The sequence below is a fragment of the Glycine soja genome, chromosome 2, assembly GCF_004193775.1.
Source record: "Glycine soja cultivar W05 chromosome 2, ASM419377v2, whole genome shotgun sequence".
In the NCBI taxonomy this organism is placed as follows: Eukaryota; Viridiplantae; Streptophyta; class Magnoliopsida; order Fabales; family Fabaceae; genus Glycine; species Glycine soja.
Window position 1 is genome coordinate 50,158,173 of NC_041003.1, and position 23,191 is coordinate 50,181,363.

Here is a 23,191-nt window from a genome sequence, read left to right on the forward strand (position 1 = left end):
TTTATTAATTTCAAACTTTTGCATTTATTAGTTCTTGGGTTATAATAAACGAACGCAGAGACTTTTATAAAAAAATAGTCATGACTATTAAAAAAGAAATAAATTACATGTATTAATTTTTTAATGGTAATTGCTTTTAGGGTAATGAATAGTACTACTATAAGGGCAAATACTCATAAGAAATTAGGACCCCTTCCAACAATTGTAGTTCCAGCCATGACAAATGCTGCTGTAAAATAAAGTCATGACAAATGCTAATAATGCGCTTCTTTAACACTTTTTTAAAACACATTTTTTTAATTGTTAGTTACAATTTATTAAAAAATACAAATTTTTGTACAAGTTAAAATTTATTAATAATGCTGTAGTTCCCTAAGTGGTTTTCACACAATTTTATATTTTTTAAAATAAATTTTAACTAACAATAAAGAATTTATAAGTGAGTTAGAACCATCATTTCTATTCATATATGCAATGCAACACCCACTGAAAATGAATGTTTTATGCATAAGAATTAAGCAGTAAATTTTGCTTATTCAGTCTTTTAAAAATGGTTAAAATTAAGTCATATATAACCTTTTAACTGGAGAATATATTTTCCGTATGAAATATGAATGATTCAAACACTCTAATGTGCGCTTATATTTATTTTAAATGTAAAAATAATAAGATAATCATATATTTTATAAATTATTTGTCATTTAACCTGTCTTTTTATTGTCTTTGAATAATTTTATTCTAGTAAGAGGCATTTTAGCATCTTTATAATTTCAAATTTACATGAACACAAGTGCCTAAAAAAAAAGAATACCCGTTAGCAAAAAAATGAAGACGTTACGAGTGAATATTTTATTACAGTTAAAAAAGGGAAATTCAATGTTTGGTTCTTTGTCTTTCTTTTCCCTCTCACGATTCAAATGGCGAAAACCCCATAAACCCTAAAATCTGGCGGTACCGAGTGATCATCATCATCATGTTTTCTTGCGGAACGAAGAAGAGCAATGTTCGCTCTCGCAGAGAGCAAGGTCGCGATTCCACGGTGGTAGATTCTCCGGTCACTCCTGCTCGAACCTCTTTCCACGATAACGCCGTTCCCAATCGCCCGACCACCGGCACTCCCGTTCCTTGGGCTCCCCGCTTATCCGTTCTTGCCAGGTATTCATTCATTCATTTCGCTTCTTCACCAAAATCTGCATCGAAATTCGCGTTCTGCTTCCAACTGTTTTTCCGTTTTGATTGCGTAGGGTTCCTCAGGTCAACAGAACTGGAAAAGGCGACGACACAGATCCTACCAAACCTGTTTTCGTCGGCGAGTTTCCGCAAGTGGTTCGTGATGAGCAGAGCATTTTGCTACACAATCGAATTCCTGGTGAGAACTGTTTGATTTCTCTCTCAATTGCGTTAGTTAGCACGTGTGTTAATTCCTTCAGATTCGAAGTAAATTAAGCTTGAAGTGTTTGAGATTATGATGTATTGCAATGCAGCTGAAGATCGCGTGTGTGGTGGAATTGACAAGAGCACATCCCTTGCTTGGATTATTTGTGGGAACAGGGTCTACCTATGGTGTTATTTGTCGCCCGCATCCTCCGTGAAATGTGCTGTCCTCGAGATTCCTTTGAATGATGCTGATGTTGGCAGAAATCATGCTGGTAGTTGGTTGCTTTGTGTTGTTAATTGTGATGCCACGTCTGTGGGAACGAATAAAGTTGCAAAACAGTGCAACTCTGCTGCTGTGGTTTTGTGCAATTGTCGGACTCGGGCTGTTATATACTGGCCGGACATCTATTCTCAGTTGCATGCTCCGGTCACTAGTCTTGTGTCTTCTGACGAGCTGGAGGCTGTTTTGACTCCTGATAGGAAAGCGTCCTTCAACAGGCAGCGGCGACAAAGTAAGCTGGGAAGTAGTTTGAGTGGATTGCACACATTTAACTCTATGATTGCTTCTGCTGATCCCAGTTGTAAGTTTGTATGTGTTGCCCTTGCGTGCAGCTCGAGTGATGAACTTTGGCAGTTTAAATGCACTCCTACTGGCATTCATCGAAGGAAAGTATATGAAAATATTATGCATTTCCCACTCCAACAGGGTGAATCAGGTCAAATTGTGAGCAATATTGGGTACCCTAGATCTCTGATGTGGCATTTTCCTCATTATTCTATCCAGGAATCAAGTCGGCAATTCTTGGTATTGACAGACCATGAGATACAGTGTTTCAGAGTAGAGTTTGGTTCTGATATACCTATTTCAAAGCTTTGGTCTCAGGCAATTGTTGGAACAGATGCTGAGGTCGGCATTAAGAAGGATCTGGCTGGTCAAAAGAGAATCTGGCCTCTTGATATGCAAGTAGATGATCATGGTAAAGTCATTACCATTCTTGTTGCAACCTTTTGCAATGACCGGATTAGCAGTTCAAGCTACATGCAGTATTCTCTCCTGATCATGCAATATAAATCAGGGATGGGTTTAGAGACTACAAATGACAGGGTTTTGGAGAAAAAAGCCCCTATTGAGGTGATAATGCCAAAAGCTAGAGTTGAAGACGAAGACTTCTTGTTTTCCATGAGGCTTCGGATAGGGGGCAAGCCTTCAGGATCTGCAGTCATAATATCTGGGGATGGAACAGCAACTGTCTCCCATTATTATAGAAACTCTACACAACTCTATCAGTTTGATTTACCCTATGATGCTGGGAAAGTGCTAGATGCTTCTATCCTTCCTTCTGCAGATGATTATGAAGAAGGTGCATGGGTTGTATTAACAGAGAAAGCAGGAATATGGGCAATACCAGAGAAAGCTGTCATACTTGGAGGAGTGGAACCACCTGAGAGAAGCTTATCTCGTAAAGGCAGTTCAAATGAAAGATCTGCACAAGAAGAGATAAGAAATCTTACATTTGCAGGTAATTTTGCTCCTAGAAGGGCTAGCTCTGAAGCATGGAGTGCTGGAGACAAACAGAGGATGGTTTTGAGTGGGATTGCACGTCGAACTGCACTAGATGAAGAATCAGAAGCTTTATTGAATAATCTTTTCAATGAATTTTTAACATCTGGCCAAATTGACAGGTCTCTTGAAAAGCTAGAAACTTCTGGTTCATTTGAAAGGGATGGGGAAACCAATGTTTTTGTTCGGATGAGCAAATCAATTATAGACACCTTAGCTAAACATTGGACAACAACCAGAGGTGTAGAGATTTTGGCCATGGCTGTTGTTTCAACCCAACTCTTAGAAAAGCAACAGAAACATAAAAAGTTCCTTCACTTTCTTGCCTTATCCAAATGCCACGAGGAGCTGTGTTCTAAGCAGAGTATGAAATTGTAGTCTATTCACCAAAAGTTCATCTGTTTTAGTTTGATCTTCAAACAAAAATTTCTTTTGCAGTATTTCCTAATCCAACTAACTTGTTTGATTATGTTTAAATTGGTCATTAGTTTTTACATAATGTGGGTAAGTGATGTCTGTATGAGCTTAATTTATCTGCCAACCTGCTTCTATAAAATAAAATAAATCAGATATAAACATAATTTTTAGGATGACTTCATACAAAGTATATCACAAGTAACAGTGGAGAGTGGTTTTTCACTGATAGTTTTCTTGACTTTTATAAATTGGGTAAAATGAATATGAATATAATCTCAATTATCATCCATCTGCTCCTTTGCCTCGGCAATCGGCATGTATGAAAAAGTCAAAGGAAGGAGGTTTATTCTGTGACTAAATGAATTGAGGCTTAATTATCCTATTTCTTCCCCATAGCCCCATATGTGAGTTTTAAAATAATGTAAACTTAATTATGGATGGAAGGAGTGAATGAAATCCTAAAGCACATGGATTCTTAATTCTTTATGTCATTTGACTTGTTAGGGTGGGATTGTATGTGAAGGCATGTTTGATTTATGATTTTGTTAATGGTCATGTTTTCCCAGCCAATTTTTTTAATTGATTAAATAGATTAAGGTTGTAAAATAAATAATTATAGTTTCAGGTAAAAATGCAAGTTAAAACAGATCATAGGGAACGGCAAATGGACATTGCATGACTAAATGATGCTTTTTTCAATTGCCAGGACATGCATTGCAAATTATTTTGGAGCATGGTGAAAAGTTATCTGCAATGATTCAGCTGAGGGAACTGCAAAATCTGATTAGCCAAAATCGATCAACTAATGTTGACTCCTCAAATTCTAGCTTGGATATTCAGACGTCAGGTGCTCTTTGGGACATGATACAATTAGTTGGTGAGAGAGCTCGTCGGAATACTGTCCTTTTGATGGATAGAGATAATGCTGAAGTGTTCTACAGTAAGGTTTCAGATCTTGAAGATCTCTTTTACTGCTTAGATGCAGAGTTAGAATATGTTATAAGACCAGAGCATCCATTAGGAATCCAGATTCAGAGGGCATGCAAACTCTCTACTGCATGTGTTACCATAATTAGGACATGCTTCAACTATAAAAATGAGAACCGATTATGGTATCCACCACCTGAAGGTTTAACACCTTGGTATTGCAAACCTGTTGTACGGACTGGTATTTGGAGTGTTGCTTCTGTCCTGCTTCACTTGTTAAATGAAATATCTGGACTTGATAAAACAGCAAAATTAGATCTGTACAATCATTTAGAAGCCCTAGCTGAAGTTCTACTTGAGGCATATTCTGGTGCTGTTACAGCTAAAAATGAGTGTGGAGAAGAACACAAAGGTCTGTTAAATGAATATTGGGAGAGGCGAGATAGCCTTCTTGAATCTCTCTATCAAAAAGTTAAAGAATTTGAAGATACTCGCAAGGTTATTATTCTATCTTGCTTGTCCTTTCAATCCTGGTGTGGGACAGATATACATTGTTCAATTGGTCTTCTGTGCAGGATTCGATTGAAGGAGCTGGAGAGCAGAATGAAGAGGCCTTAATGAAGGTTACTTCACATCTGTTATCAATTGCTAAACGACATGGATGCTACAAAGTTATGTGGACAATTTGTTGTGATGTGAATGACTCAGAATTACTGAGAAATATTATGGTATGACTGATTTTATTCTTTGTTGTGCACTTATGTTGCTTTTGTTCCCTTTTTTCTAGGCATTTACAAATTGCAATGATGATTTTCTTAGCATATCAAGTATCAACCCAAATATTCTGTTACTGATTGGGCTTTAGGATTGAATAGAAGTCCACTGAGAAGAAATATTTGCACTCCTAAAACTGAAGTCCATAAGGAAGCAATAGTAACAGTTATATTCGGACCTAGAGCTAGAGCTAGGATACACAATATCCCTTAAATGAATAAAGATCTATTAATTAAGAACCAACAACAAACCTCACAGTACTACCAAATTTGTGGAGCTCCACATATTCCTTCTTTCAATTTAAGCATTTATATATTATTGGAGAGAACTTCCAAAGAAAGATTGTGCAAACAAATGCTAATCGGGTATACGAATTTTTTTAACCACGTTCTTGACCGTTGCATGAGCACAATGCAATACCAATTATTTTTTATGAATTTTCAAAGCACAAGACATACTCATAAAAGTGCTTTATTTTGGACACAGCACCTGAAATGAGTTACTAGTAATAGTCTAAATAAGTGGTTTACAATTACATCGTTGACACCTCCCAATGTTGAATAAAACCTTGGCCTTCCACACAAAATTGGTTATCGAAAAATGATAATTTATGATTTCTATTTGGTATTATTTAATCATAAGGATTCTATATGTACTATGTGTTGCCATTTTTCTAGAAATGTATTCTTGCTTATGTCTCAATGGTTTGTGTGCAGCATGAAAGCCTGGGACCTAATGGGGGATTTAGTTACTATGTCTTTAAGAAACTCCATGAAAGCAGACAATTTTCTCAACTTTTAAGGTTAGGGGAAGAATTTCCTGATGAGCTATCCATTTTCCTGAGGGAGCATCCAGATCTTCTTTGGCTTCATGATTTGTTCCTTCATCAATTTTCCTCTGCTTCAGAAACACTTCATGCATTGGCTCTCTTACAAAACATGCAATCTACTTCTGTTGCTGAAGAGGAAGGAGAACAGGAGTATATGAAGATGAAACTAAAATTGACTGACAGAAAAAATCTTTTATTTCTCTCTAAGGTTGCTGCCTTTGCAGGTATGGCCCTGTGTGTTTTTCATGTGTTATGGAAATTACTTCCTTTCTCTTCAGTCTATTATATATTCCTTTAGATGGCTTCCTTCCTCTAACTTGTGAGATTTTGAACTCATTTATGTTGACTTTCCAGCAAATTGGAGTTAAATTCTGGCTGGCACTCTACTTTTAGTGTTCTGCTATCTTATAACATGCTGGTTTTTTGGTTTTATGATATATCAATTACCAACTCAACCTAATGGCTGCAGCTTTTTGTCGCACTTTGACTTATTGTTGGGAATCGGTGAATATCTGGATTCTTAGAAATCTTTAATTTGTGTTAGAGTATATTAAAAATCTCTAATAATATCTTGATTATATATTTGAATTATTTTGAGTATCTTAGGATTACTTCCTATTTTTCCTTATTATCCCATGATTTATTTCCTTATTTACATAATTACATGTAACCAAGCATTATATCTTGTCTACATTTGGTTGTGGTCTTCAAATCATTGGATAAAGATTGGTGTTTATATTCTGATTTCTCTCTCTCTTTTTATCTATATGTACTGTTTCAATTGGACACTGGTTGTTTATTTAGTTAAATATCTACATTTTTCTTTGGATGAATAGATACCTAATAAATTGCATTTGCAATAAATAAAAAGTATTACCTTTTTTTGTTCAACAGCTGGTAACGAAGCTGGTACTCAAGTCAAGGTGGACCGCATTGAGGCTGATTTGAAGATTCTAAAATTACAGGTAAATTACAGTTGTTGTAGAAAGTTAATTTACTCATGAAATTTAAGAGGAAGTATAAAAGGTTTTAGTTTTAGAGGGAGGGAAAATAAGAGGAGCTTGCTGAAGGATTTGGCATGCTATTAAATTGTAAATTCTATACACATTTGGCAATCAAATTGACTGACTTGTGGCATTGAGTGTTATGTGACTGTTTGACAGTAAAATTAATAATTTAATATTTGCTTTGTTTCATGAGAACTTGTTTAACCTTGCACTGGCAAATAAGCTTTGTTGCACCCTTTTAGGAGTCCGCTTTATCCTTTCTTATTTAGATGCTTTACATGCAGGAGGAAGTAATGAAACGTCATCCTTCCATTGAAGATCAGCTGCTTCATCCTGAAGACTTGATTAAATTGTGCCTGGAAGGTGAAGATCGAGAACTCTCGTTGTGGGCGTTTGACGTGTTTGCATGGACTAGTTCCCTGTTTCGGAAGATCCACAGAAAACTTTTGGAGGATTGTTGGAAGAAAGCTGCTAGTCAGGACGATTGGAGTAAATTCCATGATTCATACATAGCTGAAGGATGGAGTGACCAGGAAATCCTGCAAAACTTAAAAAATACTATACTTTTCCAGGCTTCAAGTAGGTGTTATGGACCTCAAAGTGAAACATTTGAAGAAGGGTTTGGCCAAGTATTTTCCTTGAGACAAGAAAACATGGAGACTTCTATTTTGGGGGATATGGGTAGTTCAGTTGAAACAATATTGATGCAGCACAAGGATTTTCCAGTTGCAGGCAAACTTATGCTAATGGCAATCATGCTAGGCAGCGAGCATAGTAGTGACATCAGAATTGAAGAAGGACCTTCCCCAATGGAATAGCGTGGCTAAGGATCATTCCTAACCGTAATCCAAGTTGGTATAGGTTTTGTACAACATGAATTGTGGAATATGCAGTTGGTAGTGTTCGCTCCTCTCTTCCATGCATTGCATTCACAACATAACCCTGGATGATATTGGTAAATGGTGTTGGATAGAAGATATGCAGCAAGCACAAACACGCAAATATTAATAGAGAAATGCTTGTTGTATACGAATTTGGCACACCATTCCGGAAACCTTATTTGCCAAAAGAAAAAGGTTGTGATTAATATATATATTTTAATCCAAAACAAAAAGAGCAGTGTAAGAATGGGGCAAGTAAAATGCCTTGCAGATACCATTGTTGATATTGAAACCAAAATTAATTACATCATGTCAGTATAAATAACATCAAATAATAATGTTTAGTCTAAAAATAAACGTTGATAAAGTTTTGTTAAAAGATTATGAAAATAAGATGGTGTTTTTATCATTATGATGAAAAAAATATTAACTGGAAATGAAAACAAGTATTGGAAAATGTGCCAGTGTCTATTTCAAAATTGAAAATAACTTGTCATCTAAATTATGGAATATTTATAAATCTTATAATTCTTAGACAACAATGAAATGACCTAGTTCGTGCATAAACAATTCTTACCTTATATCAATAGTTCGTGCATAAACAATTCTTACCTTATATCAATGCTCTATTAGTAGGAGTTTGTTATCTAGAATTAGCACTTGGATTGAGACGCGACGGAGAATAGTCCAAAACGCATAGAAGTTACCAATATGGCATGCTTTTGATATCCATTCCAGATTTGACTTATTACATAGATCATTATCTAAAATATTAAATAAACTAAAAGCTAAATTACTAAAGATAAGAAAACAACAATCTACGCTCACAAACGTGTTAGAAATTAATAATGAGAATCTGTTAATTGATAATCTCATATGTCCTATAAAAGTCTATATAATGTATTTTTTTTATCCATGATAATTTTGATTTCTCTTTAATTCTTGATTCACAATTTTATTATATATTTTTTTTTGTAATTTTAGTTTCTCTATTTCTTTTATAAAATAGTCTTTGTCATTTTTTTCTACCCATTTTGTTATTGTTGCACATAATTTTTAAAATGCCGATTGGACAACTTCCACGTTCATCAAAATTTTATACTATGAATCAATTAGAAATGATCTTTAATATGATTTAAAAATATTATCATAAAAATTAATAAACTTACTATGGATAATATTTTGTGATTGGATAACAATCTAATAAAAAATTACAAACTTGTCGCATAGATAACTCTTTGATAAGATTGATAAAGATTACAATATAGTTGATTTTGTTTATTTTATATCCTGGGCAGGTGGAGTTTCGCCCTGCAATGTATCGTGAAATAATTTTATAAACCATGCAAAAGACGCGTACGTGAAGAAGAAATTTGGTAGTCGTAAATTGCCATATAATTTCCATGGCCGGCCACGCCCAGATCCAGTGCCGCCCGATAAAAGATTAAACATAAAAATTTGCGTTTAGTGGGCAAGGCCAAAGCACTTTTTTTCCACCCCGCTACGCGTTTGAGCCCTGGAAACTTGGCAGATTCCCATTCATCCATGTTAAAATTAATCTATCTTAATAGCAGACATACCCTTGAGTTTTATTATATTATATTAGCTAGCTACATGATCCAAGTTGGACCGCTATAAATGCGGCCCTTTGTTCGATTGAAACCATCAAAATCTCATTTGAGCAATCATCAACCTTTCTATAGTATCTGTCTTTGACAGTACTTGTTCCATGTTATACTCTCATCTAGTTATGCTATTTGCTGGAAAGAGAGAGATAAAGGTGAAGAGTTGATTGGAGAGTGTAGCATAATCCCATGTCCATGTGTAACATAACGTGACATGATGTCAAAATAGTTTTGCCTTCCTTCTTCAAACCTCATGCGTGTGTGTAATTGCAAGATGAGATGAGTGTCTGAAAACCCTCTTGTTGGATCTTGAGAACAAGAAACGTAGGCTTGGTTCCGGTTGAATTATAGTCCAATCAACAGAGAATCGTATCCAGTGTTTTTCTCCCTCACTTCTCCTTTTACCACCGGTCACAAATTAAGACATGTCCCAAGCAACCTCGTCCTCAGCTGGTGGTGGTGCCAACATTGAACTTGGTGCTACCTTACTCCTCACCACCACGAACAACAGCAGGTACACAAGGATATGACGTAGAAGTTTATACGTAAGATTCCTCATCTCTGTCAAGAAGCCAACAAATACTTCCACTGGCAACCATCCATCACTACTTTCTTCAGTGCCTCCTGCTAGAAACTCCTCTTCCAAATCTTCTGTTGCAATTGATCTAGAAGAAGAAGAAGAAGAAGAAGAGAAAGAAGAGCGCATTAGGAGAGATATTGCTAGAATTGTAAAGGAGAAGGACTTGAAATCTCTCGATGACCTTGGTGGGGTTGACTCCGTTTCCGCTGTCCTTTGTCGTCAACATCAACACTCAAAGGTACATATTAACCTTCTCCCCTACTAATACTCATGTTCTTTTCTTCAACAATAAAACAAAAACAAAGAAAAATAATGAAACTCATGTACTACATTTTACTTGGGTTATTATGTTATAGGTGTAAGTATTCAGCGGCTTAGTCGATGATTAATTTCTGCTGGAGAACCTGACTGACCACTTTAGTTGGTCTCTCATCTGATTCTCAATCACATTTTTTCATCCACAAAACTCGAATTCGATACCTTGCTTAAGTAATCCGAGCTCAATGCCACTCACCAATTGCATGTTGGTAAACTCCTATACTATATGGAAAAACATTAAAGAGAGAGTGATTCTTTTGTTTTTTCATCCACATGGTGGTGGTTATGATATTTGGTGGATCCCTTCTGGTTTAGAACTATCTTATTTCTTGGTTTATTGAAGTGTGAAGGATGGATCTACTAACTGTTGTTTGTGGTGGGTTGAGACTTGAGAGAGATGTGTTTTGTTGATGGGATTTTGTTTCTATGAACAGAAGGGTACTATTGATGATGACAACACCACTATACCATTACCAGCTATTGGAACAAACTTGTCCAAGTTTTTATTCAACAGTTGCAAATTCTACCGTTGCACAATTTTGGTGCTGTTGATCTCAGCTGGGTTGTCATTCGCCATAGAATTCAAGCAGGAGGAACCTAAACATGGTTGGCATGTTGGTGTTGCCATAGTTTTTGCCGTTTTACTACTGGTTGCAGGAAATTCGGTAGCAAACTTTTGACGTGAGAGGAAAATGTTGAAATTGGCAAAGAGAAGAAAGGACGAGTTGCAATTCAGGGTTAAGAGAGGTAAAGAGATCCTAATGGTTCCCATATCTAATCTAATATTGTGGTTGGTGACACAATTTGCCTGTGGCCAGGTGATGAGGTTCCAGCAGATGGTTTGCTTGCAAGTGATGGCATTCTTGTGCTGGCTGAGCCTGAGGCAACAAAAATCAAACATGATCGTAAGGGGAACCCGTTTCTTATATCTGGTTCAAAGGTGATTGGGGGCCAAGGAAGGATGTTGGCAACATCAGTTGGAACCAACACCAATTTGGCTGAAAGGAGTGGTTTGTTGGAGAGACTAATTGAGAAGCCAATTTCTTACATTGACATAACTGCTCTTTTTATCTCTCTTCTGGTTTTATTTGTGGAAAAGATGGGAACAATAGTGCGTTGCCAGAAATGAAGGGGAAGGTCTCAATTGGCTTGTTGATGAAAGCACTTGAGAGAGCTTTCTTGAGACCACAAGGAACGGTCTCCATTTTAACACGTCTTGTTACTGTTGCAATACTATGCGTGCAGCATGGAATGCCACTTGTGGTTACAGTTTCTCTCAAGTACCAGACTGATAAGGTAGTTCCAAACCAAGATGCAGTTCTTAATGATTTATCAGCTTGTACGACAATGGGGTTGGTAACTGTCATCTGTATTGATGTATCAGATGAGCTCATATGTAAGCCAATGGAGGTTAGTAGAGTATGGATGAGGGAGAAAGATATCAGCATGGTTGAGGGATCAAAAATAGATAAAACTGCGCTTGACATGCTTAAACAAGGAATTGGTTTATCAGTTCTTGCACCAGAGATTTCTCTTTCCTCTTTGTCTGTTTCACTTGTTTCTTGGGCAGAAACAACATGGGCAGTGAACATGAGATCTTTCACAGAAGAGAAATTTGACATTCTTAAGCACAGCAATCTGAATTCTGGCAAAGAAGGAAGGTGAGTTTTGGTGAGAAAAATTGGGGTCAATGAACAAGTTCTGTACATGCATTGGAGTGGAGCTGCATCCACAATATTAGATATGTGTTCACTGTATGATAGTATAGGGGAATGCCATGCCATGGAAAATTAGAAGATCAAATTTGGGCAGGTGATTGAAGAGATGGGGGATGGTGGCCTTAAGCCAATTGCTTTTGCTTATAGACAAACAGATGGAGAACAACTTGAGCAAGAAGAACTGATCTTGTTAGGACTGATAGGTCTCAAATGCACTACTAGTCTTGAATCCATAAAATCAGCTTTGGAAAATCTCAGAAATGATGCAAATATACAGATCAAACTGGTCTCGGAGGATGACATCATGGAAGTGAAAGCCATAGCTTGTGGACTAGGACTAGAACATGGTATTGTGCTCGAAGGAAGAAAACTTCAAGATTTGAATGAGGAAGCTATTAGACGAAGTGGATCGAGCCCATGTAATGGCAAACTTCCATCCTGAAGACAAACTTCTATGATACAGTGCTTGCAAGAGAAAGGTAAGGTAGTTTGCATTCATTGGAACAAGGTTGATGACTAATCATACTTTCAGTTCTAAAGGTAGCTGATGTAGGGATAGTTCTTGATTCTGTGAGCAGGATAGTGGATAGAGATAGTTCTGACATAACTATCAAATGTTTCAGTGTATTGGAACCAATTGTGATGGCTGGCAGAAGTCAATACCACAATATTCAGAAGTTCATTCAACTTCAGCTGACATGTACCATATCATGGTCACTCATAACCCTGGTCACAACATGTACTGGAGATTCCCCCCTTGCAGCATTCCAGTTGATTTGGGCGAATGTCTTGATGTGCATTCTGGGTGGCCTAATGATGGTATTGAAGCTAACGGGCGAGGAACAGCTTGCTGAACAACCCTCTCATCACAGGAACCAACATATTATAACCAAAGAAATCAGGAAAAACATTGTTATTCAGGTTTTATATCAGGATCAGGCTTCTGTGTCAATGATACTCGAGTTCGGTGGACATGCTACTGACAGGGAAAAAAGGTTAGGGAAACCATGATCTTCAGCACATTCCTTTTGTGCCAACTCTTCAATCTGCTCAACACCATGCAATTGTTGAAAAAGGAAGTTCTCACGGTGGTTGTTCAGAGCTTCTATTTCTTGGTGGCCTTAGGAGGTTGTTTTCTTTTGCAAGTGCTGGTGATTGAGTATGCTAAAGGCCTAGCAGATTGCATGCAGCTGAATGCTATTAGATGGGGTATCAGTGTCTTGATTGGTGCTCTTGCATGCGTATTTGAATGGACCTTGAAGATTATTATTCCTCCATTTATTCTCAATCCCAGCACCAACATCAACATTGCTTCAGAATCAATTACTTCACCTTCGTTCTATCTTTCTCCAGTTTTTCCAATTCTGATGATGTTCGTTCTGTTCCCTGTAGGACTAGTTTTTAGTCAAATAGGCATGAACATGACAATTCGTTAGTGGCAGGCAGATAAACTTGACACGCCCAACGACTTTAGCCAGTGTGTAATTAATGTTGCTGCATATGTAATGTAATGTATGTAATCATTTGTGGCAGCACCTTTCTTTGTAGTCATTGTAGAATAATCATTTATTTGTACTGCCAATGTGAATGTTGATAAGCTTCATTGATTCCGCCTCACTTCCCTGCAGTGAATTAATGTGAACATTAGCATTTCTAGATCTATTATTGAATATATTTTCAGTAGAACTTCTTGTTCCTGTCAATGTCTCCATAACTCGATTCCCCATCCTGTGCATCTCTTACCAAGTTTGCTTTAAAAAGTCTAGTGATAATAATAACGTAGAAAGTGAAGCACAAAGCAGCTAGCCGTATGAATTTTGTAGCTCTGTTAGACTTATTTTTCTTATTCTATAAACTCTATCTCTTTAAAACTTTTTTTGCATGTCTCCGAAGTTGAAAAATGTAGAAAAATATCAGAGAAAATTTTAAAAATATATATTCTCAAAGAGAATGAAAAAGATAAAAACTTGCTTCAGAAATAAAGAAAAAAGACAAATGTTTAGAACAAAAAAAAAATTAAATAGCAAAAGAAGATATAGAAAATCAAAAGTTAAAAAATTTCAAAATAAAAAGTTAACTAAATTAGTGTAGACTTTCTTGAATAAAATAAAGCTTTACAAATCAACTAGGTCTAATTTAGTTGATTGAATAGAACGTGTTTGTATTGTAAATCTTTTAGTATTAAGATCAATTTCTATGGATAAAAAAAGGTGAAGCTTTAGAGGACAAATTCTAACAAGACGAAGACTAGGGTGCGAAGGTGAAACTCATTTCGCACCCAACGTAAGTTTCAAAAAAAAGTTAGAATCAACCACATTCGTCCGATTTAACAATAAAAAAATTAAATGGACAAGATTTCTTCAAGGCAACCGGATGAATATGTAACAGGAGAGAAGGACGACAGCATCTTGCGGGTTGCTAAAGTTGACATAACCATAACCGAGCGATCTCCTAGTGGTCAAGTCCCTACAAACCCTAACGGATATGACTTGTTCCAATTGGTTGAACAAATCATACAGCTGGGCGTCCATGATGTTCGGGTCGAGATCTCCAACGTAAAGCGACGTCGTCACGAACTGATTTCCAGCAGCACCACCACCGTTGGGGTCGGGAACCGCATTCTGAGGCGGAACCTGAACTTGAGCCATCTCACCCAAAACAACAGCTACAACAACAACTTAAATTTCTCTTTTTTTCCCAAAAAAAGAATCCCTAATTTTTCCTTGTTTTTTTCTTCTTTTTGTTTGTTTCTCTTCCCCCTCCTCTTGTCATTGGACACAATAAAAACACCCTAGGAAGAACAAAAAACCTAACTCAGGGAATGATAATGATAACACGATCTTTAGAGAAATTTTTAACTTTTTTTAGAGAAAAGCGAGGAGAGGGAAGTGGGATGGATGTGCGGCAGATTGGGAGTGGCCGCCAGCGAAAACTACGGGCGACGCGTGAGAGAGAAGGGAAATTGAGAGAGAGAGAGAGAGCAGTGGAACTAAGAAAGGACCCTTCTCTTCTGTTACATATTCATCCGGTTATCTTGAAGAAATCTCGTCCATCTAATTTTTTATTATTAAATCGAACGGACGTGATTAATTCTAACTTTTTTTCGAAACTTACTTTGTGTGCGAGTTTCACCTTCGCACCCTAGTCTTCATCTTCTAACAAACTTACATCCCCAAAAGCTTTCAAGTAAGCCGAAGTGACCTATTAGCTTCGTTTTTCATGCTTCCATGGTAAAAAAGTAATTGCAGAAGTCCTTCCAGTGTATGAGCTCGAATTGGGCTCCAGAGATGCTAATTAATTACTTTTATGATGCAGGCAATTGTGTTTTCAGATGGTGTTCGGGATGATGTTGATTTTTATTAAGTATAAATTGCACTCCTTTAGGTAAATTATTTATATCGTGAGTTTTGAAAATGTTCCAATGAAACTTCATTCACAACTTCTGTGAAAAATATCATCTATTAAAGACTGTGTTTTTATAGACTCTTGTCGTGGTCAATCCTAAATACAAAATACATGACAGCATATTAACTATTTAAAAGATAACTTAAAATTTTAAGTAGTTACATATTATAAAATGCTATAGTGGACATTTTACCACTGTAGAGTTTATATAAAGAAATTGAATCTATAACAACACGACACTTTATGGAATTGTCATGTATGTGACAATAAATAAGATTAATAAAATTATTATAAAAACGAGGCCTTAATCGAAAATTCAATATCTTTCTATTTTGTTTATAAAATTTATAATAGTAATATAATTAAGAAATATTGTATTTAAGTAATATATATATATATATATATATATATATATATATATATATATATATATATAGATTTTAACAAAAAAAATGAATAAAATATTTATGATAAACCTTTCTATTAATTATTTCAGTTGTTCATTTAAACCATATTTGTTTTCTTATAATTTTTTTGTTATTGAATATTTAAATAGAACTTTTTCACGGTATTCTTTGGTTTTTTAACCTCAGTTAAGATGCTTTGTTTTGTTTTCTATTAATTACTCTAATTCTCATTTAAATACAGCTTTTCTTGCTTATGATATTGAGGGTTAATTAAAAAACCAATAATGTCCTGAATTTTAGTCTAAAACTTTTTGGTTTCATGTTTTAGATGCAATTTTCTGCATTTTAGATATGATTTTCAAAAGTCAATAGTAGTTATAAGTTCTGGATTTCAAATGTGATTTCTCTATTTGCGAAGATGAGGTGGCACATTGTGTTGTTGAGGTGGAGGCACTACTAGCCCTGTATTTCTGTGTGGTTTGGTTTTACCACCAACACAAGTTTTTTTCTTTTCTCAAAAAATGTGGGTTTGTACTATGGTAGGTAGCAGGAGCCTAATCAAAGTTTTAATTTGAATTTCATCCAGGTGGCAGAAGAAGAGCCACTATATCAGAAGGAGAATCCACATCCAAATGGATGACCAATGAGGTGTTGCTGAGTTGTGCATATCCTGATCCGCAATATCATAGGATCTTCTATAAACCTTTGTAGTAGCCTTGTTCATTCTCAACAAAACAACCATCATCATGGCCACCTCTGCTATTCAGCAATCAGCATTCGCAGGTCAAACTGCTCTGAAGCAGCTCAATGAGTTGGTCCGCAAGACCGGTGGCGCCGGCAAAGGTCGCACCAACATGCGCCGTACCGTCAAGAGTGCTCCTCAGAGCATTTGGTAACTCAACATTATGATTATTAGTGTTATTATTGTTATGGAATGTAACTATAAGTTGGTATGCATGAACAAAACAACAGGTATGGCCCTGATCGTCCCAAGTACCTGGGTCCATTCTCAGAGCAGATTCCGTCATACCTGACCGGAGAATTCCCCGGTGACTACGGATGGGACACTGCTGGACTATCAGCTGACCCGGAAACCTTCGCCAGGAACCGGGAGCTGGAGGTGATTCACAGCAGATGGGCCATGCTTGGTGCACTTGGCTGCACCTTCCCAGAGATCCTTGAGAAGAATGGTGTGAAATTCGGCGAGGCCGTGTGGTTCAAGGCTGGTTCACAGATCTTCTCGGAGGGAGGACTTGACTACTTGGGCAACCCAAACCTGATCCATGCTCAAAGCATCCTTGCCATCTGGGCTGTTCAGGTTGTGCTCATGGGTTTTGTTGAAGGTTACAGAGTTGGTGGAGGACCCCTTGGTGAAGGACTTGACCCTATCTACCCTGGTGGTGCATTTGACCCTCTTGGTCTGGCTGATGACCCTGATGCATTCGCTGAGTTGAAGGTCAAGGAACTCAAGAACGGTCGCTTGGCTATGTTCTCCATGTTTGGTTTCTTTGTTCAGGCCATTGTCACTGGCAAGGGCCCTATTCAGAACCTTTACGACCATGTTGCTGATCCTGTTGCCAACAATGCTTGGGCTTATGCCACTAACTTTGTCCCTGGACAATGAGCATTGCAATTCAATGCAATCTTCTGCTCCCATTTTCTCTAATGTAACTACACCTGTGTACCAGAAGAATCTGTATGAGAACCATTATATTATATATATTAGAAATTTCTGTCCCTAAAAAATATCAACTCTTACGCTTCAATTCATAATATTGATTGTTTTGTGTTGTTGTTATATATGGTTTTCTATTCTTCCCATGATACTGATGATATGAACCACCTTTCCCTAAAGTTTGATTAGTTCAAACATTGAAACCATGCTCAGGGAATCTATCTCTATCCCTGATGAACTTACATTTTATCCCGTTTAGATTTTGGCAAGAATACCAAATCCTCAAGTAACAAAGTGATAAATAAAGAATCATCTTTAAAGGAATTTGTGTAATAATTGGATAATTAATAGTAAAATTTTAGACTAAAAGATATTGGAAGAATTAAAGTAAATAAATCTAAATAACAAGATGCATAAAGATAAACACATTAAGGTAAGAAATAAAATCAAGAAAATTAAGGAAAGAAATACTGATTTGAAGATTTTAACAAAAATAAATCAAATTAATTAATATTGCATAAAATTAAAATGCAAAAATATTTGAGTCTTGAAATTTATTAAACACTCGACATCCATGATAACCAGGTTTTTAATTGATGACAAAGATCGTTGATGTTTAGTTTTATTGGACTTTTTTCTAACATGTAGTCACCACAAATTACTGTTAAATTAAATTTATATTATCATTTATCCACAAAATTATTCAAGCTTTAATCCCTTAATGAGAGAAGTTAATTCCCTTGATTTCACTATTAATCCCTTAAATTAATGTAACTAATATACTTGTATTAAAAATAAAAGATTTTAAAGATGATCAATCATTTTTATTCTATCCCTAGGACATAAAAATAATTGATTATCTTCTTCATTTTACAATTCAAAAGAATTTTTCAACTACAAATAAATAAATAGGATCAAGTAAACATGTGATCAAAAATCATATATGAACATTAAACATATAAGATGAACAATAATTATACTTTATTAAATAGAAATAAGGTGACAATTGCATAAAAGTAGGACCAATTATATTAAATCCGACCGAATGAGAGAGTTAACTATTAGTCATGGAGGAAGAATGGAGAAATAACAGACCATGGAGAACAATCTTTCGGCATCCAAAATAATCAAGAACGTCTCTTGGTCCCATTACACATGGGTGCACCTCTGTTGGACTAGTGCATCTTTTGAAAAAAAAAATCAAATTAGCATCACACACCCATCACAAACTTTCAAACTTTTGCACAGGTGTGTGAAGTTGAAAAACTTCCAAAACCATTTTCTCTACCTCCGGAAAATCTCCAAGGTAGACTTGAACCCCATGGATGCTTAAGAGTTAAGGCATTTCATTGCTCGGTTCTTACTTCCACAAACTCCAACATAGCACAAGAAAGCAAAAATCAAACATAAAAAAGCATAAACAAAAATCAATGGTGAAAGGTAAAAACCACATCATCAAGCTAGTAAATATCTCTATTATTTAAAAATATGATTACAATGACTCTCTCAATATAAGAGAATATCTTTCAATCTCACCTAATAAGGATGATTTACAATTTCTCTCAATTCTCATCAAGTGTGGTGAAAACTAAAACTCCCTTTCTCTCAAAGAAAAATACAAGAACTATTTTTCTCACTTTCACTCTTCTTTGCTTCTCTTTTGGATGAGATAAGATGAGATGTTTCAACTCTTCACAAGTCTCCCTATTTGTAAAAGAGGTGTGTGACTTCCTTCAAGAGTAAATGGTAGATGTCAATGAATGAATTACGTTTACAAAACTCTAATATTCAATTTCTTAAATGGAGTATGTAAATCTCAAGATCAAAGGAACTAATTCCAAGATCTTGAAAATTACTCCACAACTTCCTATACATGCCTTGAAATGTGTTCAATTTGGATGTCGAATTTGTAACAACCTTAATTATGGAAGAATTTTAAACTCATTTATACTATGATGCTGGTGAAACGCAAACCATAAAAAATTCTAAACCACAATGGGCTCTGTTTATTATACCACATTGTTGATGTTACATGTTGATTGTATTGTTCCTGTCATGATTATCTTGTATGTCAAGTGTGAACATGTCTTAAAAGAACTCTTGATATCTATGGCCTTGTAGCCCAATATCTGGCAGTTTTAGCGAGCATATGATACTAGGTTGTATGCTGATAAAGTTTTAATACTGCTGAACAAGCTTAGCCTATGTTTTCCTTCCCTTCGGTTGTATGACTATAGATATGAACTGTGACACTGTCAAGTTTTTAAAATGACAAATAAAGGGATACAAATCACTTTTGCCGTTGGTTATTGAATATTTATCTGATTTTCAGTTTCAATGTTTTCTAGAACTCATTTAACAGATAGTATATAACCTTTTTTTTTCTTTTTAGCAGTTCTGCATAGGTACCATAAAAGATGATTTCCTGGGTATGATCAACGACCCTGCAACAATTTAAAAACCCCTTACTGTACTTTTTTTTTAAATAGGAGCATTTAATGATTGCTACTTTTCTACTAAGAAGCTTATTTAAATCAGTTTTTAAAATATGATTAATTTTAAATAAACTTAATGTTTCATATCATATTATAATTAGCTTAGGAGTGTATTGAATTAGGATATTAAAGAATTTTAATTGATTTTTTTTTATTCAATTAAGATTTTTAAATGATATAAATAAATCTTATGATATTCAATTAATACTTTTAAATTTTTTTAAGAGGTGCAACAAAATCTAATATTATTCAATTATGATTTTTTATAACTTAAAAAAAAGCCTTTTAAGAGGTGTTTGATGTAATATTTTTGTAATCATCACCCTTAATTTTGTCCTCCCCATAACTTTATAACACTTCTATAAATTTTTCATCCCATCACTCCCTTACAGTATATGTTTATTATTGCATCTCATTAAAACATGTTATTTGATTTTTCATAAAATAATTGTAATAATTAAAAAAATGAAAAAATCAGTGTATAATTTTAAATCTATTGTTCAAATTCAAAAGTAAGAATGAAAATATGTTGTTGCAAGAAGGATAAGTATAGGAGGACAAGCTACAATCAATTTAACTAATAAATATTAAAAAAGTTATATTTATTTTATCAAAATCTCATCATTTCATATTATTTTTTCACTCACTCTTGTAATTTTGAATGTCTTTTTTAAAAATTCACTTAATCCTTTTAAATCTTATAAATCTATATAAAAAAATTCAAATCCTTTTAATTCTTATGATATAAATCCATTAAAATCTAAACTATCATAAAAGTTTTATAGAGAAATTTGATAAACCATAACATTCATTCATAATCTTTAAAATCCACAAGATTTTTCTATGCTATAATAGTCTTGTGGTTGCGACAACATTAGTGGTGATTGTGGTAACAATGATAAAGGTGGTGGTGGTGGTGATATGGACGATGGTGATAGCAATGTCAATGACGATAGTGGTGACAACCAATTATGTCAATGATAACAATGATGATGGTGACGATAGTGTGAGGGTGGTAATGAAGGAGGTGATATTGATAGTAGTGGCGGTAACAATGACAATAGAGTGCTAGTGGTGGTGACAATAAAAAGAGTCATTATCAAATGTAAAAAATGTGTTTTTTTAATTAAAAACTAAATCGCAAAACCTTTTTTCTTGGTTTTTAAAAATGAGTATAAAAATATTTCAAAATTTATTTAAAAATCAATTTAACTCCATTTTTGTCAACCAAATGCATTTTATTTTAAAAATTACATTTGAAATCCAAAAACCAAAACTCACAACCATCCTAAACGAACCCTTAGTTGTTGTGTTTAGTCGAGTTCAATATATCTTAGGAAGTTCTCTAGAAATAGTATTAATTATCTATTATCTTTTTAATTAATTTTTATTATAATGATCTTAAAATCACTTATTTTTTAAAGGTCAATGTTAATAGTTAATTTATTAATTTTATTAGTGAGAAGAATTTGAACCCACCATCTCTTTCATTAACTTTTCTCTTAACTACAAGTCAATTTTATACTCCTTATCTTAAAACCACTTTCCAACAAACTTGTTTAAACAAAAATTGATTAGGATTATAATCTATTATTGAAATGATTTAATTTTTGCAGTTATTCCAAATACACCCTATACCCTATTGATTACTTTGCCGACTGAAAACTTACTCAAGAAAATTTAGAAAATAATAAAATTTGTTTCTCCCTTATATGGTATAGAGCCTCTCTAGATTTTTGGCTCTCTAATTTGTTTTTATTATTTTACTGTGTAACTGAGACCTTATCTTGAGTAAGAGAAGAAATTCATAATATATTTTCAATATGGAGAGAAGAATGATCAAAGTTACTAGTTAATTCTCATCTTTATTACTTTTTTAAAAAAATTTAATGATTATAACAAATAATTAATCCTAGCCGTTAAGATTTCACTTAGTTAAACATGTATATTTAAGATTTGTGATGAAATTTTATATCCAACTAAACTAGCGATATTCTTCCTCGTCCTTTAATTGGTTTTCAATTGTAAGAGAAACAATCATTGCGTGGCTTGTCTTCTAACTTATCCTACTCATTTCATCCAAGTTTACAAGTCAAATAAAAACCATTTAACAAAATACAAATCGGTTCAAAGACGTCGCTATTGATGCATATAACCAATTGATACTCCACAAGACCACAACCATTCAATTCGCAAAAAAAATCCCATCCTTAAAGATAATCCCATCATGGATATACATTGTTAGCTCCAGTGAACTCAACATTCAAATTTTTCCTAAAGATTCAATGTCAAGTAGAAGAACGGTGAACAATCCAGCATTTGGTCAAGAAACAATCAAATTCATTCCAAACACAAACTTCTATGAAAGAAACTGAGGATACCAAGTTACACTCACAGGTTATAGATGAAAAAAATGAGACATGAATTTAGCAACTTGCCAGGTTAAAATTTCACAAAACTAAGCTTCATGGCTTTGTATCAACCCAAAATCCACAAGCAAAAATATGGAAATTTATTACAACTATAACTACAATTTATAAGAGTATAGCTAGAGTGTATCTTTAAACAAAACATATGCTTACACCGTAGATTGAGTTGTCTGTCTTTACTTCATGGACACTAACTACATTAGGACTAATTTAATCATTGATGGCAAACTCCAAAAATATTCCTTCTCTATTCCCTTTGTCTCTTGTGCACAGTGCCACACTCTCCCTCCAGCTCCAAAACAAGAATAGTGCATTCAACAGTTAATGCATATTAAAAAGGGGGGAGTATTATACCAGCAAGATCAAACAAAGAAGTACCATCTCCTCCGAGGCAAACAGTGGCTAAAATTGACAAGTCCAGATAAGCATTGCATTACCTAACCATTTATTCTCCACAATACTCCCTTCCAAATGCTACTCAGCATCATCAATTTGGACTCTACCTCTCACCCTTTTCCTCCTTCAAAAAGTCCCTTTGGCCACACTTCCAGCGACCCTGCCTTCCCCTATACTAACTTTTTAGCAATTATCTATTTGGCATGTTCTCCAACAGCAGCCGATTCTAATCTCTGTGGCTATCATCAGGAATCAATAAGAAGGCCCCAAATGAATAAAATAAACTATGAACAGCTAAAAATGATTATCTCCTATACATGCAGTTCCAAACCACTACATGCCAAACCCCACCAAAATATAAAGAAGACCC

At 34.9% G+C, this 23,191-nt stretch overlaps 2 protein-coding genes and 1 pseudogene across 2 annotated transcripts; all 3 read left to right on the forward strand.

Moving 5' to 3' along the window:
* The first annotated feature begins 867 nt into the window (after nt 1-867).
* Nucleotides 868-8,083, forward strand: LOC114403537 (nuclear pore complex protein NUP133-like). The gene is made up of 8 exons (XM_028366556.1): nt 868-1,155; nt 1,245-1,369; nt 1,485-3,302; nt 4,062-4,780; nt 4,858-5,010; nt 5,773-6,109; nt 6,780-6,850; nt 7,177-8,083. Exons 1-8 carry the CDS (start codon nt 974-976, stop codon nt 7,708-7,710), a joined length of 3,939 nt encoding a protein of 1,312 aa, XP_028222357.1. The 5' UTR covers nt 868-973; the 3' UTR covers nt 7,711-8,083.
* Nucleotides 8,084-9,433: 1,350 nt separating this feature from the next.
* LOC114403544 lies at nt 9,434-13,754 on the forward strand (annotated as a pseudogene).
* A 2,782-nt stretch (nt 13,755-16,536) lies between these two features.
* Nucleotides 16,537-17,624, forward strand: LOC114403553 (chlorophyll a-b binding protein 215, chloroplastic-like). Its single transcript, XM_028366573.1, has 2 exons — nt 16,537-16,718; nt 16,799-17,624. Exons 1-2 carry the CDS (start codon nt 16,573-16,575, stop codon nt 17,448-17,450), a joined length of 798 nt encoding a protein of 265 aa, XP_028222374.1. The 5' UTR covers nt 16,537-16,572; the 3' UTR covers nt 17,451-17,624.
* Nucleotides 17,625-23,191: the final 5,567 nt, after the last annotated feature.